The sequence below is a fragment of the Notolepis coatsorum genome (assembly GCF_963971535.1).
Source record: "Notolepis coatsorum genome assembly, chromosome: 4".
NCBI classification, from domain to species: domain Eukaryota; kingdom Metazoa; phylum Chordata; class Actinopteri; order Aulopiformes; family Paralepididae; genus Notolepis; species Notolepis coatsorum.
Genome location: NC_140168.1, coordinates 140,403,267 through 140,421,449, shown reverse-complemented (window position 1 = coordinate 140,421,449; position 18,183 = coordinate 140,403,267). Strand labels below are relative to the sequence as shown.

The 18,183-nt window shown below is 42.9% G+C and overlaps 1 protein-coding gene across 1 annotated transcript in view; it reads right to left on the bottom strand.

Moving 5' to 3' along the window:
• LOC311226707 (glucosidase 2 subunit beta-like) overlaps positions 1-6,606 on the bottom strand; it is a gene marked incomplete at its 3' end in the record, with an annotated part of 130,744 nt that extends 124,138 nt beyond the window's left edge. The window contains exons 1-2 of the mRNA XM_084312119.1: positions 6,412-6,606; positions 3,004-3,120 (exon numbers count right to left, since the gene is read on the bottom strand). Of these exons, the coding sequence (XP_084168245.1) occupies positions 3,004-3,120; positions 6,412-6,502 (208 nt within the window). The 5' untranslated portion in view covers positions 6,503-6,606. The remainder of the gene's footprint in view (positions 1-3,003; positions 3,121-6,411) is intronic.
• Positions 6,607-18,183: the final 11,577 nt, after the last annotated feature.

Below are 18,183 nucleotides of genomic sequence, written 5' to 3'. Positions count from 1 at the left end.
AGCAGAGACAGACGACAGAGGACAGAGAACAGAGACAGAGAACAGAGGACAGAGACAGAGGACAGAGAACAGAGACAGAGAACAGAAGACAGAGACAGAGAACAGAGGGCAGAGGACAGAGACAGGAGAGCAGAGACAGAGACAGAGAGCAGAGACAGAGGACAGAGACAGAGAACAGAGGGCAGAGGACAGAGACAGAGAGCAGAGAGCAGATACAGATGACAGAGAACAGAGAGCAGAGACAGACGACAGAGGACAGAGAACAGAGACAGAGAACAGAGGACAGAGACAGAGGACAGAGAACAGAGACAGAGAACAGAAGACAGAGACAGAGAACAGAGGGCAGAGGACAGAGACAGAGAGCAGAGACAGACGACAGAGGACAGAGAACAGAGACAGAGAACAGAGGACAGAGACAGAGGACAGAGAACAGAGACAGAGAACAGAAGACAGAGACAGAGAACAGAGGGCAGAGGACAGAGACAGGAGAGCAGAGACAGAGACAGAGAGCAGAGACAGAGGACAGAGACAGAGAACAGAGGGCAGAGGACAGAGACAGAGAGCAGAGAGCAGATACAGATGACAGAGAACAGAGACAGAGAGCAGAGGACATTTGGGACCTTGACCAGTAAAAACACATTTCAACAGCTGCTGGTTGGGAAGGGAATTTAGTTTCTGTTACATCGTTGCAAAGCCTGTGGTTTACTATGAGCTAGGCCTTACATGTAACTTTTAGTTATTCTATCTTATGTATGCCTAAAAGATACCTAAATGTATGCCTAAATTATACCTATATGTATGCCAAAGTCAGAGGACAGTTATTAGCAGCAATTACATAAAAAATAAAGATCATAGTGAACATAAAGTAGCCAGAAATGTATTTCTGAAATGTTTGAGAATGTCGGGTGAAAATTAGTTTCAATTGATTGTATCAGACGTCCTGATACATATCAACATCATAATAAAAACAGGCTTCTGAATATTGTGATATGAATTTCTTTCCATATCGCCCAGCCCTACTCTTACCTGGTTGCTGTTTGATAGGAGAAGAGAAGAGAAGAGACGAGACGAGACGAGACGAGACGAGACGAGACGAGACGAGAAGAGAAGAGAAGAGAAGAGAAGAGAAGAGAAGAGAAGAGAAGAGAAGAGAAGAGAAGAGAAGAGAAGAGAAGAGAAGAGAGGAGATGAGAGAAGAGGAGAGGAATGGAGAGAAGAGAGGAGAGGAGAGAAGAGAGGAATGGAGAGAAGAGAGGAGAGGAGAGAAGAAGAGAGGAATGGAGAGAGAAGAAGAGAGGAATGGAGAGAGAAGAAGAGAGGAATGGAGAGGAGAGACGAAGAGAGGAATGGAGAGAAGAGATGAGAGGAGAGAAGAAGAGAGGAATGGAGAGGAGAGAAGAAGAGAGGAATGGAGAGAAGAGAGGAATGGAGAGAAGAAGAGAGGAATGGAGAGGAGAGAAGAAGAGAGGAATGGAGAGAAGAGAAGAAGAGAGGAATGGAGAGAAGAGAGGAGAGGAGAGAAGAAGAGAGGAATGGAGAGGAGAGAAGAGAGGAATGGAGAGAAGAGAGGAGAGGAGAGAAGAAGAGAGGAATGGAGAGAAGAGAAGAAGAGAGGAATGGAGAGACGAGAGGAGAGGGGAGAAGAAGAGAGGAATGGAGAGGAGAGAAGAAGAGAGGAATGGAGAGAAGAGAAGAAGAGAGGAATGGAGAGAAGAGAGGCGAGGAGAGAAGAAGAGAGGAATGGAGAGGAGAGAAGAAGAGAGGAATGGAGAGAAGAGAAGAAGAGAGGAATGGACAGAAGAGAGGAGAGTAGAGAAGAAGAGAGGAATGGAGAGGAGAGAAGAAAAGAGGAATGGAGAGAAGAGAGGAGAGGAGAGAATAAGAGGGGAATGGAGAGGAGAGAAGAGAAGAAGAATGGAGAGGAGAGAAGAAGAATGGAGAGGAGAGAAGAGGAGAAGAATGAAGGAGAAGAATGGAGAGGAGAGGAGAGAAGAGGAGAAGAATGGAGAGAAGAATGGAGAGGAGAAGAATGGAGAAGAGAAGAATGGAGAGGAGAAGAATGAAGAGGAGAAGAATGAAGAGGAGAAGAATGGAGAGGAGAAGAATGGAGAAGATAAGAATGGAGAGGAGAAGAATGGAGAGGAGAGGAGAGACACAGTATGGTTCTCTCCCCCCGAAGAGTGACACACCTCCTCCTCCTCCTCCTCCTCCCTCCTCCCCCCCCCCCCCCCCCCTGGAAGTGGTAGTGTAACTACTTTCTTTCCCCAGGGAGTAATAAGTAAAGTAACATGTTACTATTAAGAGAAGTATGTGTAATACATTTCCTTTTTGTTGTTGTTGTTGTAATGACCCCTAATAACACTGGATATGACCATGAGCCTGACTACTACCTGGACGTTTTCATTTGAGTTAGCTGAGGCAGGTCGGTGTACCGCCACTGGCCTTGGGGTGGCAGTGTTGTTTTATTACAGTTTTTCTCAATTGCTTTGGTGCATTTCTCTGATCAGAATTAAAACGGGATGGGTCAAGTGCAGAGACTCAATCGCATCGGCGACCCAACTAACTGCATGTGTGTGTGTTCCTGTGTGTGTGTGCCGCCCATCGCTTGTGTGTCTGCCTGCATGCCGAATAAAGACTTCTCCAAAGTCCAGTTGTTATTATTATTATTATTATATTATACCTGAACGGTGTGGTGTGGGGCGCTAAGCGATTGTGCTTAAGTGGACTTAACCCTTTCACCGCCGCACTACCAAAACAGTTAACCCTTTCACTGCAACAACACACAAAAGGTTAACCCTTTCACTGCCACGCGACAGCCGGTTAACCGTCGGGTGTGTGATAGTAAAGGGTTAACCTTCTGTCGTGTGGCAGTGAAAGGGTTAAGTGGACTTAAGTGAAAAAAGCACACAGAGGCCTCTTCAGCATCACATTTCGTGAGTGGGCGTGCACCTTATTATCCAATTGACCCCCCCCCCCCCCCCCGGTCCGCACTGAACTATGTACCTGGTTCATCAGATCCGTCCTCACAGTCACAGTAGTCATCGTTCACCTGCTCAAACGGGATCATCTTGGAGCCGTCGATGCAGAGGAAGGACTTCCTCTCCCTGTAGAACCGCTTGTCTGTTACAGAGAAGGAAGATGTCAGATTGGTACATTTGGGACCTTGACCAGTAAAAAAACACATTTCAACAGCTGCTGGTTGGGAAGGGAATTTAGTTTATGTTACAATTGTTGCAAAGCCTGTGGTTTACTATGGGCTAGGCCTTGCATGTAACTTTTAGTTATTCTATCTTATGTATGCCTAAAATATACATAAATGTATGCCTAAAAGTAGGGATGTTCGATATTGGCTTTTTTACCGATACCGATATACCGATATTGTCCAACTCTTAATTTCCGATACCAATATCAACCGATACCGATATATGCAGGGCCCCCCCCCCCCCCCCCCCCCCAAAAAACAGAATAATTTCAGGTAATTAACATTACATATCTCTTGTCGTGGAATTAACACAACATTATGCATACTTTTGACAATAAATAAAATCTGAATTTGTTCTTACTTGCTTGCCTGGGTAAATAAAGGTTAAATAAATGTATAAAAATAAAATTTAAACAGATACCGATAATTTCCGATATCACATTTTAATGCCAATATCGGCCAATAATATCGGACATCCCTACCTAAAAGATACCTAAATGTATGCCTAAAGTATACTTAAATGTATGCCTAAAAGATACCAAAATATATGCCTAAAATATACCTAAATGTATGCCTATATGATACCTAAATGTATGTCTATATGATACCTAAATGTATGCCTAAAATATACCTGAATGTATGCCTATATGATACCTAAATGTATGCCTATATGATACCTAAATGTATGTCTATATGATACCTAAATGTATGCCTAAACGATACCTAAATGTATGCCTAAACGATACCTAAATGTATGGCTAAACGATACCTAAATGTATGCCTAAACGATACATAAATGTATGCCTAAATGTATACCTAAATGTATACCTAAAAGATACCTAAATGTATACCTAAAGTATAACTAAATGTATACCTAAAATATACCTAAATGTATGTCTATATACCTAAATGTATGCCTAAAAGATACCTAAATGTATGCCTAAAGTAAAATATACCTAAAATATACCTAAATGTATGTCTATATGATACCTAAATGTATGTCTATATGATACCTAAATGCATGGCTAAACGATACCTAAATGTATGCCTAAACGATACCTAAATGTATACCTAAATGTATGCCTAAACGATACCTAAATGTATACCTAAATGTATGCCTAAACGATACCTGAATGTATGTCTATATGATACCTAAATGTATGCCTAAAAGATACCTAAATGTATGCCTAAAACATACCTGAATGTATGTCTATATGACACCTAAATGTATGCCTAAAAGATACCTAAATGTATGCCTAAACGATACCTAAATGTATGCCTAAAAGATACATGAATGTATGTCTATATGACACCTAAATGTATGCCTAAAAGATACCTAAATGTATGCCTAAAAGATACCTGAATGTATGCCTGAAAGATACCTAAATGTATGCCTAAAAGATACTTCTTTGAATAGTAAATGCGTGAAACTATAACTTCTCAGCTAGCTTTCTGGCGTCAGTCTTTCAGGGACCCCACTTTTCTCTGAGAACAGTTTGTTGAATTTTTTGTTAGTTTATATTATTATTTTAATTATCAGAGTTTGACATTTACTCCATGTGCAAATCAATAAGACAGACAGCCTGCTAGACTTGAGTTTAGTAGTCGAACAGCGTCGCCTCATACTGGCTGCACAACAGAGGCCTTAATGTTTGCGTTGTTCTTTCTTCCAGCATGGCCGCCTGTAACATAGCAACACTGCAATGAAAGAGACCACGGCTGCCATGTGTTGATATGAGAAATATATCAACAGGGCGGCTGGGTGGCGCAGCGGTCTAAGCGCTCGTCACCAACGCGTGGGACACCGGTATCGAATCCGTCTGTCAGCGTTGCCTCCGGCTTGGACCGGCCGTCATACTGACTCAATTGGCAGAGTCAGCGGGATGAGTCGATGGGTGGTAATCTGGTCGTTGTAAACAGCGACTCCTACAGGTCGGTCAGGGAGCCTGCACAGCAAAGGACAGGAGATGTCGAGGGTAGTGTGAGCCTCCCACACGTTACACCTCGCCAATGAGAGTCCACGCTGGCAGGTGAAAAGAAGTGGCTGTGTGGAGTTTGCATGTTCTCCCCCCCCCCCCCCCCACTTGCATTGGTCCCCGGGGCGTGGCCCCTCACCGACGCCCCTATCTGCTCCCAGCTGCCCTTGGGGGGAAGGATGACGGGATGGGTCAAGTGCAGAGACATCGGCGACCCAACTAACTGCATGTGTGTGTGTTCCTGTGTGTGTGCCGCCCATCGCACGTGTGTCTGCCTGCATGCCGAATAAAGACTTCTCCAACAGACTTCTCTGTGTGCTTCCACTTAACCCTTTCACTGCCACACAACAGAAGGTTAACACTTTACTATCGATTCCCGCTCCTCCCGGGCAGCGTGTCAATGTGTCCTTGAGCAAGACACGTAACCCCTAATTGCTCCTGATGAGCAGGTTGGCACCTTGCATGGTTGCCTCCGCCGTCGGTGTGTGAATGGGTAAAAATTTGAGTAACAAATTGTAAAGCGCTTTAGATAAGAGATATATAAAAAAGCAGCCATTTACCCTTTGCCTTTACCATGTGAAATGTCAGTGATGATGAATTGAAAATGGGGGACCCTGATGTAAACAAGACGAAAGTCTTTCTCTGGTTTGCATCCCCTTAACAATTGTGTGTATTGAGCCGTACTGTATTGTACCCATTCTGCAATCTGTTAATACAATTTTCAATCAATCAATCAGTGCAACTGCAGTTATTTGGGCCTAATTGCACTTGTGGCAATGTCAATTAAAACAAGTGGGCACGTTAACACAGCAGCTGCATAGCCAACAACTAATGGCGAAGGAGTCGTTGCAGTCTGTTACGACAGACGTGAATGGGTACAATACAGTACGGCTCAATACACACAATTGTTAAGGGGATGCAGACCAGAGAAAGACTTTCGTCTTGTTTACATCAGGGTCCCCCATTTTCAATTCATCATAACATATATGACATACATGACATACAGATAGACAGTACTGCTACATCTATACATTATGACATACCAGATTTACAAATACAGTACTGTTTGTGATACAAAAAGAGTCTAGAAAAGAGAGTATTGTTTACTGCACGTTGTGTTGGAATAACTCGCTTGTTGTGTTGCATGCAGCGTGCAGCTCTCCGTTTACATGCACGGTGTTGTTGTTGACATTAGCATGAGCAGCTGGCAGGTAACAGTACAGGGGGACTTACAGGACAAGGAAATCCCTCGGATTTTCCGGGAGTCTACCACGCCGACGGACCAAAACAACACAACGGCGACAATAATGAGACAGTAACGCATGTTGTCCGAGTGGGAGAGAGGCTTCTGTCTCCGCCACACATCACTCGGGACCTCCTTCCTTCCTGCAGACGCCTCTCACTCTCTAAACCATGTTTGACATTTTCTCCAACGAGTTCACAGCCACTTCCGGAAACAAACGGTCACGTGACGCGTCCACGGGTTCCTATTTGTTGCCACGCGAGGACCTGTCATTTCTGCGGCCAATCGGCGGTTGATTGATTGATTGATTGAAAACAGATTGCTGAATGGGTACAATACAGTACGGCTCAATACATACAATTGTTAGGGGGATGCAGACCAGAGAAAGATTTTCGTCTTGTTTACATCAGGGTCCCCCATTTTCAATTCATCATTACATTTATGACATACATGACATACAGATAGACAGTACTGCTACATCTATACATTTATGACATACCAGATTTGAAAATACAGTACTGTTTGTGATACAAAAATAGTCCAGAAAAGAGAGTATATACATTTGACGTAGAAACTGTACTTTGGAGGAGGTTGGGTAGGTGGGGGGGGGGGGGGGGGGGGGACTGTACATTGGAGGTGGTTGGGTGGGTGGGTGGGGGGTGGGGGTTGGGTAGGAGGGTGGGGGACACTGTACAACTGTACAAGCAAAACTGTACATTGGAATATTGACAAAACCATACTTGGTCATTTACTGTACATTGGAGGGGGTTGGGTTAGGACATTTACAGGGGCCAGTTTCGAATTGCAGTCTCCCGTAGGTGTTCTTTGAGAGTGTTTTTGAAAGTGGGTAGTGATTCACATTCCTTTACAGCTTTGGGTAGGGCGTTCCACATTGATGTGGCATAATTGTGAAACGTGTTTAGTCCCTTGTTTGAGCCTAATCTGGGTTTAACATGATTTGTGGAGCTCCCTCTGGTGTTGTGATCGTGGTATTCACTGACCTTTGGGAAGTATTTTGACATGTACATGGGTACCTTGGTCGTGTAGTGTATCTTGTAGACCAGGCCCATTGCAAGTTGCTGTACTCTGTCGTCTACTCTAAGCCATCCTAGGTTGTCAAAGTGGGCAGGGGTGAGGTGGGTTCTAGGAGTAAGGTCAAGCAGTAGTCCAGTTTGTTTTGAGATGTTTGTAATTTTGTTTTTAGCGCCTTTGAGGTGCTTTGGTACCATGAGGTGCAAGCATAGTCGTAGTACCCTTGAATGAGTGCTCCTGCCAGAGTCTTCAGGGTATTCTTGTTTACCAGTGAGGAGATCCGGTACAAGAATCGAGTTCGTTGGTTGACTTTTTTTATTACATTGGATGCCATTTTGTCACAGGAAAGATTTGCCTCTAGGATGGAACCCAGGTAGGTAATTTCTTCTTTCCTTGTGACAATATTGTCACCCACTGTAACTGATAAGCCGTCGGTCTTGCTGAGTTTGTTATTTGAACCGAAGAGAATGGACTCTGTTTTACCCAGGTGTAATGATAGTTTGTTATCAGCGAGCCATATGCAGATTTTGCCTAGTTCCGAGCTGAGGGTTTTTTCAACCTGTAACTTGTTCTTGTCAGAGACCAGCAGGGCTGAGTCGTCCGCAAACAGGAACAAGTTGCAGTCACAAGCTGACGACATGTCATTTGCATAAATTAGGAACAGTAGCGGTCCTAGTATGCTTCCTTGTGAAACACCACAGCTCACTGTGAGGGGGGGGGGGATAGGGTACCGTTTACCTCCACCATCTGTTCTCTCCCCTCCAGGTAGGATTGCATCCAGCTCACTGATAGACTATCAAAACCAATCAGAATGGTGTGATTGACAGTGTCGAAGGCCTTTTGTAGGTCCAGCATGACCATGCCGCAGTATTTGCCCGCGTCCACCTCTTGTTTGATGTGGTCGTTTAAATAGAGAAGGCATGTGTCAGTGGAGTGGGATGTTCTGAAGCCAGATTGGAATTCGTTGATAAGATTTTTTTCCGTGAGGTACTTTTCGACCTGTTCGTATAAAAAAATGTCCATGACTTTCGAGATGGAGGTAATGATATAAACAGGGCGGTAGTTGCCTGGGTCTAATTTACTGCCCTTTTTGTGCAGGGGTGTTACTCTCGCAATTTTGAAGTCCTTGGAGACGTGTCCCTGTTTTATGGAGAGGTTTATTATGTGTGTGATGACTGGGGTGATGGTGGCTTTTGAGTCCGGAGGGGGGGGGGGGGGGGGGGGGTTAACCCTGTCCTATACAAATATAATTATTTTCTAATATCCCGTTCTTTGATCTTTGTCCTCTGTGGAGGTTTTTGAGCTACACCATTAACTCCTGTTGTCCGTTAAAGAGGACATCCTGGGCTTTCCAGTGATATCTCACTTGTTACTTGTTAATTCTGGGATCGTCCTCTTTCTTTTCAGCAAACATGGCTAGCATCGCGACAAGCATATTTTATAAAAAGAGGAGAGATAAGTCAAATAATTTACTTTCTACTATGATAAACATATATAGGAATAGAATATGAGTTTAAAATGCAATTTAACATTTTTCGTTTTGATGTGGTAGCACTTTTCTGAATGTCAATTAAAAAGGACATTGGGTCCATTCTTAACATGTCTGAACATTGTTCTAGGTGACAGATCTGATGCAGAGAGACTCCTGTACAGGATAGTGGAGGGTAACTCTGATCTGGAGCTCTCTGATAATGAGGAAGAAAGAGAAAGAGAGTTTGAAGTTGTCGCTGAACCTGAGGCAGACGAGGTAGAAAGCGAAGAAGAAGATCCTTCAGACATAGAGCCAGAGCCAAGCCTTTTCATATTGGCGTTTTTTTTACATGAAGAATCACCCCATTGTCTATTGTGAAGGACATGCTGTAATTTTTTAAATAAATACAAATTTTGGAAAAGCTAAATTGTGAGATGTTTCTTTAAGTCCAAATAGTCAGAAAATCATAAGTAAAACTGAAATTTGAAGATACATTTTTTCCTCGGTTCTCAGGAGGATATAACATGATATGTTGAACTTTGTCTTTGTTTAGATGATCGAAGACAAAGGTATTAGCAAGTCTGAACACTTCCAAAACATTTTGTAAAGCAGTATGTGAAGTTTCAAGTTTCTTTATTATTTGTCATACAGAAATACAGAATACTTTGCATGAAATGTTTCTTTCTGTTTTGCTCTTGAGAGTGTGCTAGATAACAAGATAGTATAAATAAGTATAATAAGTATAAAATAGAAAGTCAAGAAGTCAAGTAAAAACAAGTGTAAACAACAAAATTGTTCAGTATACCTCTATATACAGTATGTACATCTGGTACAAAAATGGTGAGGTATAGCATAGCTTGTGGTGCCACCTTGTGGTGGTGAGGTGCAATAAGGAATGAGAGATGTGCAATTTCCTTACCAATAATATAATAAATATAAAGTGTAAAGTGTAAAAGTGTAAAGTGTGGTAAAGTGGGTGCTACAGTGTGTTGTTTATTTAAAGTGAGTGTGTGTGCTGTGGGTGTGTTGATGGCCTGTTATTGTTCATTGTTCAATCATTGTTCATTGAGGTCACTAGTCTCGGGGTTATCATAGATTCAGAACTGAACTTCAATTCTCATATTAGCAAAGTGACGAAAACATCGTTCTTCCATCTCAGAAATATTGCAAAAGTATGACCATTTATTAATCAGAACGATGCTGAGAAGCTAATTCATGCATTCATATCTAGCCGGTTAGACTACTGTAATGCACTTTTCACAGGTCTCCCTAAGAAAACCACAGAGAGGCTTCAGCTAATCCAAAACTCTGCAGCCCGACTGCTAACTAGAACCAAAAGGAGAGAGCACATTAGTCCAGTCTTAGCTGCTTTACACTGGCTTCCTGTAACATTTAGAATTGACTTTAAGGTCCTTCTCCTTACATACAAAGCTCTAAATGGACAGGAACCTAGCTACATCGCCAACACTCTAATAAATTACACGCCAGCAAGAATACTGCGATCATCAGCTGCTGTACTACTAGAGGCAGTCAAAAGAGGATCGGTAATGCAGCCTTTATCAACTATGCCCCAAAACTGTGGAACAAACTACCCCAAAACATCAGGGAAGCCAACTCGCTAGACATCTTCAAAAGACAGCTTAAAACCTATCTCTTTGCTGAGGCATTTCAATGAAACATCAGGGATATCCTGACACAAATTGTACTTACCTTACCTGCACTATTCTTACCCTGCCTACTTTTATGCACTGCCTATCAAATTGATGTGTCGGTTCTATGCTAATTTTATCTCACTACCTCCTACTGTATGCACTGTAATTTTAACTATTTTATCACACTTTTTACTTCTTACTGATGCACTGCTCTGTTGTATGTTAAATACCCTGTTGTATGTCTGTTCTATTTCATAATTTTTTGACTATTTTTAAACTGAATCATTTTAAACTATTTTTATTATTTGTATTACTGAATGAAACTGTAAACAGAGAGCCTATTGGGATGCTAGATCCTAATGTGAAACACTGTGATTTACCATACCTTGCTACCTGTCTATCTTTCTTATGCTAGCTTATGCCTGTATTTTTTACTGTTGTGAAGCACTTTGAACTGCAACCTCTGTATGAAAAGTGCTATACAAATAAAGTTATTATTATTGAGCATCCTGATGGCCTGGGGATAGAAGCTCCTTCTGAGTCTCTCTGTGCTTGCCATGAGACTCCGGTATTGCTTGCCTGACCGCAGCAGTTCAAAGAGGCAGTTGTTTGGGTGGCTAGAGTCTTTGATTATTCGCTTAGCCTTACCCATGCACCGCTTGTTGTCAATGTTCTGGAGAGTGGGAAGCCCACCTCCAATTGTGCGTTCGGCTGAACGGGCCACTCTCTGTAGTCTGCTACGGTCTTGTGCGGTGCTATTCCCAAAACAGGAGGTGGTATTGCCAGTAAGGATGCTCTCTATTGTGCATGAGTAGAAGTTATTGAGGATCTTCGGACTCACGTTGAACTTCCTTAAGCGCCTAAGGAAGTAGAGGCGATGTTGTGCCTTCTTCACAACACTGTCAATGTGTGTGGTGTGGTCCATGTCAAGTCCTCAGATATGTGGACTCTGAGGTACTTAAAACTGTTCACTCTCCCAACTGGTGCCCCGTTAGGGTGACCAGATGCAAAAAGTCCAAAAGTGGGACAACAGTAAGATTTTGGTGGGACAAAGTGGGACAACAGTACGATTTTGGTGGGACAAAGTGGGACAGATAGATAATGTAAAATGTTTTATTAGAATAACTGCCATGGTCTTCACTGAATAGATTTAAATCAAAGGTTAAATCAAAATAAATGCAAATTAAATACCACCTAACATCTGTTTTAAATATTCAAACGTCATCACTTCAAGTTTCAAGTTTCAAGTTTCTTTAATAGTTGTCATACAGAAGTACAGAATACTTTTGTACAAAATGCTTCTTACTGTTGCGCTCCAGAGACTGTGCATGACAAGATAAGTATGAAATAAAAACATAGTAAAAATTTGAAGTAAAAAAAGAGGTCACAGTGTTCAGTTTAGACATATGTACAATGTTCGTAGACGTAGTTACCATACAATATACAATACTGTGCAGTGTACTAATATACAATACTATATAGTGCAAGGCATAAATGGACGAGGTGCAGTTTAGGTACAATTCACAGTAGGTGTACGAGTTGTAGTGCAAATCCTTTATCAATAAATATAAAGTGTAAGTGTGTTTGTGTGATCTAAAGTGTGGAGAGTGGGTGCTGCAGTGTGTTGTTTGTTTGAGTGAGTGTGTGCGTGTGGGTGTGTGTGCTGTGTGCATTTGATGGTTGTTGCATAGTGATTATTGTTCGTTTAGCGATTTTTTGTTCGTTTAGCAGCCTGATGGCCTGGGGATAGAAGCTCCTTCTGAGTCTTTCTGTGCTCGCCTTAAGACTCCGGTATCGCTTGCCTGACGGCAGCAGTTCAAAGAGGCAGTTGTTCGGGTGGCTCGAGTCCTTAATAATTCTCTTAGCCTTCCCCTTGCACCGCTTGTTGTAAATGTTCTGGAGGGTGGGAAGCCCCCCTCCAATTGTGCGTTCGGCTGAACGTGTCACTCTTTGTAGTCTGCTACGGTCTTGTGCAGTGCTATTCCCTGTTAACACAGAACTAGGGAAAACAGTGTAGTATAATACAAAAATAATAATACAAATAAATTGTGTTTCTATATTAGAATAACTGCCATGGTCTTCACCGAATAGATTTAAATCAAAGGTTAAAGGTTAAAACAGTCGGCTGACCTGTATGAATGGGAGTGTTGTACTGTGTGATAGACACTTGTTATCTCAGCTGCAGTGACCTTGTCTGTCTGGCTATCATTGTTTGGTTTAAAAAGAAACATATCCATAGATCTGGATGTTTCTTTTTGGTGAGCCACTTTCAAGTGAGACTCACGTCCACTGTGGCGCTTCAAGTTGTATTCTCCTCCATGCGCAATTGAAAACGAACTATGACACAAAACACAGAAAGCCTGCTGCGGATTGCCTGCCATCTGCCTCACCCAGTCATGTGTCGTTTGCCAGTCTTGGTTGTAACTGCAGGTCCGTTTCTTTTTACTGCTTTCCATCTTGAACTAGTTCGCTTGTAATGTTGTTGTGTTTTTTTTGACCAATCAGATTTGCGATATGAGGTAGCGTCACGACTCAGTCTCAGTCACGTCACAAGCAGGCAAGCAGCACGCTAAAGTACTATAACCAATCGGAGCAATGTGTGTGGACAAGAGGCGGGTTGCTACGTTTACTGTCTGTAGGGAGGGGCTTTTAGACGCATGTTTTTTTTGGCTTCGAAAAGAGGGACATCCTCTCAATATGAGGGACGCGGGACATTTGGTCAAATGGTGGGACAGTACAACCAAAAGGGGGACACCTGGTCACCCTATGCCCCGTCGATGCTGAGGGGGCTGTAGTCCCTGACCCCCGACCTTCTAAAGTCCACAATCATCTCCTTTGTTTAGCTGACGTTCAGGGAGAGGCTGTTCTCTTGGCACCATCCCGCTAGAACCTTTACCTCTTCGTCGTTGGCAGAGATCAGGCCCACCACTACTGTGTCGTCAGCAAATTTGATGATTGTGTTGTTGTTCCGCTGTGCCACACAGTCATGTGTGTATAGGGAGTAGAGGAGGGGACTTAGAACACAGCCCTGGGGGGCCCCTATGTTGAGAGTGATGGATGAGGAGGTGCAGTTGCCTGCTCTCACCACCTGGGGTCTGCCCATTAGCGTCTATTTTTTTACCAATGGATTTCCAGTTCCGCGTTCGCAATCTGCGATCTGATTGGCCACTGACGTTTCTGGTGCGATCTGATTGGCCACTGACGTTTCTGGTCATGTGACATGTGCGCCCAATCGTGTGACGCCTGTGTCTTTGCCCATTTCCGCCTCGAACGGCATGCAAACCACCTAACGCCTAGTTTATCACTGGTTAAGCTTAGGCGACTCTTTCGAAGTTGGTTAAGGTTAGAGTTTGGAATCAGGGCTGGTGTTCTATCGCCCTGCTCTAAGACAAACTCTAACCTTAACCAACTTCGAAAGAGTGCCTAAGCTTAACCGGTGAAAGAAACAGGCGTCACACGATTGGCCGCACATGTCACACAACCAGAAACGTCAGTGGCCAATCAGATTGCAGAACGCGCACGCGGAACTGGAAATCCGTTGGTAAAAGTATTAACGCTGCCCGTCAGGAAGTCCAAGACCCACTGGCAGAGGTCATAGTTCAAGCCCAGGTCCCTGAGCTTGGCTATGAGTTTGGAGTGGACTATGGTGTTGAATGCTGAGCTGTAGTCGATAAATAGCATTCTCACATAGTTCCCCTGTCTTTTGTCCAGGTGTGATGCTGCTGTGTGCAGCACATGGGCTATGGCGTCCTCCATGGACCTGTTGGGGCGGTATGCAAATTGCAGGGGGTCCAGGTTGATGGGGAGGGAGGAACAGATGTAGCCCTTTACTAGCTTCTCAAAGCACTTCATGGCTATGGAGGTGAGAACTACAGGGCGGTAGTCGTTGAGGCAAGCAAGCTTGGATTTTTTGGGTACAGGGATATTTATTGATAAAGGATTTGCACTACAACTCATACACCTACTGTAAATTGTACCTAAATTGCACCTCATCCTATTTCTGCCTTGCACTATATAGTATTGTATATTAGTACACTACACAGTATTGTATATTATATGGTAACTCAGTTACGTCTACTCTGCATCGAACATTGTACATATGTCTATACTGAACACTGTGACCTAATTTTTTTTACTTCTAATTTACATGCTATACTATGTTATTTTATTTCATACTTATCTTGTCTTGCACAGTCTCTGGAGCGTAACAGTAAGAAGCATTTTGTATAAAAGTATTCTGTACTTCTGTATGACAACTATTAAAGAAACTTGAAAAACTTGAAATAATGGTGGACTTCTTCAGACAGGTGGGGATGACAGCCTGTTCTAAGGACAGGTTAAATATGTCAGTGAATACCGGGGCCAGTTGGTCGGCACAGACTTTTAGGCCTGTGAAGTCTATGTGAAGACTGTGAGGTCTATGTCTACATAATATGTGTTTGCATAGGTTATTCGATTAGATTAGATTAGATTAGATTAGATTAGATTAGATTAGATTAGATTAAAATGTATTGTCATCATACGGCACAAGTACAGTACAACAAAAATAAATTTGGCATCCAACCAGAGTGCAAATGTAACAGTAAAGTGCAATAGTAATATACAATGTACAGGTGATTAAACTGAGTATAAAATGCATACACTAGTACTACTGAGTAATAGTGCTAATCAGATGTATGTACAGAGTTGTAGTATTAATATGTACAGTGATACAGGTATAAAGACATTATGGTAGTAAGTCATACTGGCCAGCAGTGTAACTAGTAAGAGTAGGTAAAGGGATATGTACAGATATAGCTATAGTATCTATATGTAAAAGGTTAGATGCAGGTATGTACAGACAGATGTGGATATATATATATATATATATATATATATATATATATATATATATATATATATATATGGTAAGAATATATATATATTTGATAGGGCTGTGTCCTTTCCCCTTGGCTCTTCTCCCTCTAAACCAACCAGTTCACCCCCCTGGACAGTTCAGTCAAGGCCTTCAAATACGCCGATGACACCACCATCCTGGGCCTCATCTCCAACAACGACATGTCCATTTACCGGCAGGAGGTGGACAGAGCTCAACACCTCAACACCTCCAAAACCAATAACCATCTCAGACCAACCCATAACCCTAACTGAATCATTCAAGTCCCTCAGCACCCACATCAGCAATAAACTCAAATGGGACATTAACACCACTGCCATCATCAAGAAGGCCCAGCAGTGCCTGTACTTCCTCAGGCAACTGAGGAAGTACAGAGTCCAACAACGCCTAGTGAAGTTTGCGGACGACACAGTGGTGGTGGGGCTGATCTCTGACAGCGACGAGAAGGCCTACCGGGAGGAGGTTGATGCACTGGCACGCTGGTGTCAAGACAACAGCCTGCTCCTGAACATTGGTAAAACCAAGGAGCTGATCGTGGATTTTAGGAGAACACAGCAGGGGACACACACACCACTGTGGATAAACAGGGCTACCGTGGACAGGGTGAGCAGTACCTGGGAGTCCACAGCTCAGAGGACCTGACATGGACAACACACATAGACTCAGTCGTTAAAAAAATGCGAAGCAGCGCCTCTACCACCTGAGACAGTTAAGGAAGTTCAGAGTATCGGGGAAGATACTCCAGTCCTTCTACTCCGGAGCTGTAGAGAGCATCTTGACTGGAAACATCACTACCTGGTATGGAAACAGCAAGGCACAGGACAAGAAGGCCCTACAGAGAGTGGTGCGCTCAGCTGAGTGCACTACGGGTATTGCACTACCACCCCTGCAGGACTTATATAACAAGAGGTGCAAATCCAGAGCCTGCAGAATAATGAAAGACCCCCCACCACCCCAATAACAGCCTGTTCAAGCTGCTGCGGTCAGGCAAACGCCTGCGCACACCAGCAACTAGGACAGAGAGACTTTGGCTCAGCTTCTTCCCCCAGGCCATCAGAGTCTTGAACACTGAACTCTCCACACACAAGCACACATGAGCACACACACAACACACACACTGTATACGCTCACACACTGAGGGCTAAATCCACAAAGAATGGATTGCACGGAGCAAGTTGCACCCTTACTTACAATTCATTATGAAATGAAAATGGGGGACCCTGATGTAAACAAGACGAAAGTCTTTCTCTGGTCTGCATCCCCTTAACAATTGTGTGTATTGAGCTGTACTGTATTGTACCCATTCTGCAATCTGCTAATAAAATGTTCATTCAATCAATCAATCTGCACGGTGATTGATTGAATGAAAATTTTATTAACAGATTGCAGAATGGGTACAATACAGTACGGCTCAATACACACAATTGTTAAGGAGATGCAGACCAGAGAAAGACTTTTGTCTTGTTTACATCAGGGTCCCCCATTTTCATTTCATAATGAATTGTAAGTAAGGGTGCAACTTGCTCCGTGCAATCCATTCTTTGTGGATTTAGCCCTAACAGTCACTTCAGCACGAACACACACACACACACACACATGCTGCACACGCTCACACTCAACGGTCACTTTACAAAATGAAAAGGTCACTTTAAAGGGAAAAAATAAAGGACAGGAGTGGTTCTTGTATAGTAAATAGGTGGATATAGCAAGATAGCATAAGGATATATAGTATAACTCTAGATTGTATAGTATTGTATAGTAGTGTACATAAGACCCAGTGCCTCATCCGTAGCTAACATTGTATTGCACTATCGCAGGACCTTAGCATGTCTTTTACCATGCTTTTGTAAACTTTATGTACATTATACCTGTTATGTCTTATTCTTATTACTTGTATTATTGCACAAATGTCTTATCTTATTACTTGTATTATTGCACAATCGCTGCGGGCATGACCTCCCGCATTTCACTGTATGCTTGTATGCCGTGACAAATAAAACTCTTAACTTGGCCTGCTGGTCCAATTCTACACCGCCATAATTCAAAGCATCCTCACCTCATCCATCACAGTCTGGTCCGGTTCCCCTGACAAACACACCAAATACAAACTCCAACGCATCACAAAGACAGCCTCCAAAATAATAGGCTGCCCCCTCCCCTCTCTGGACTCCATCTACACCTCACGCACAGTCACCCGCTCTGGTAAAATAGTCAACGATCCCTCCCACCCAGCACACCACTATTCCAGCGCATGCCCTCAGTTCGCTACAGGTCAATTTTAATCAGACAGACACACGCGCTTCACAAACAGTTTTTCCCCCACAGAAGTCCGAACACTAAACACCCTGGCCCGCCCCCCTTTGCACAGACGGGCAAGCATCCGTCACTGACTGACACTGTTACATGTGACTGTCCTGTACGTATTTATGTATCTATGTATTTATTGTGGGGATTGGGAGATGGGAGGGGGGCGTTTGATGTCTGATGTTTCATGTTGATGTCATAGTGCTTTTAACAAACTGTACCGCTACCACCAACCATCGCTGTGTGGCATTAAAGTATCTTGTATCTTGTATCTATATATATATATATATAGAGATATATATATATATATATATATATATATATATATATATATATATATATATATAATTAACGCATTAATCAATTTTTTTTTTTTTTTTTTAATTTAATTTTTTTTTTTTTTTTT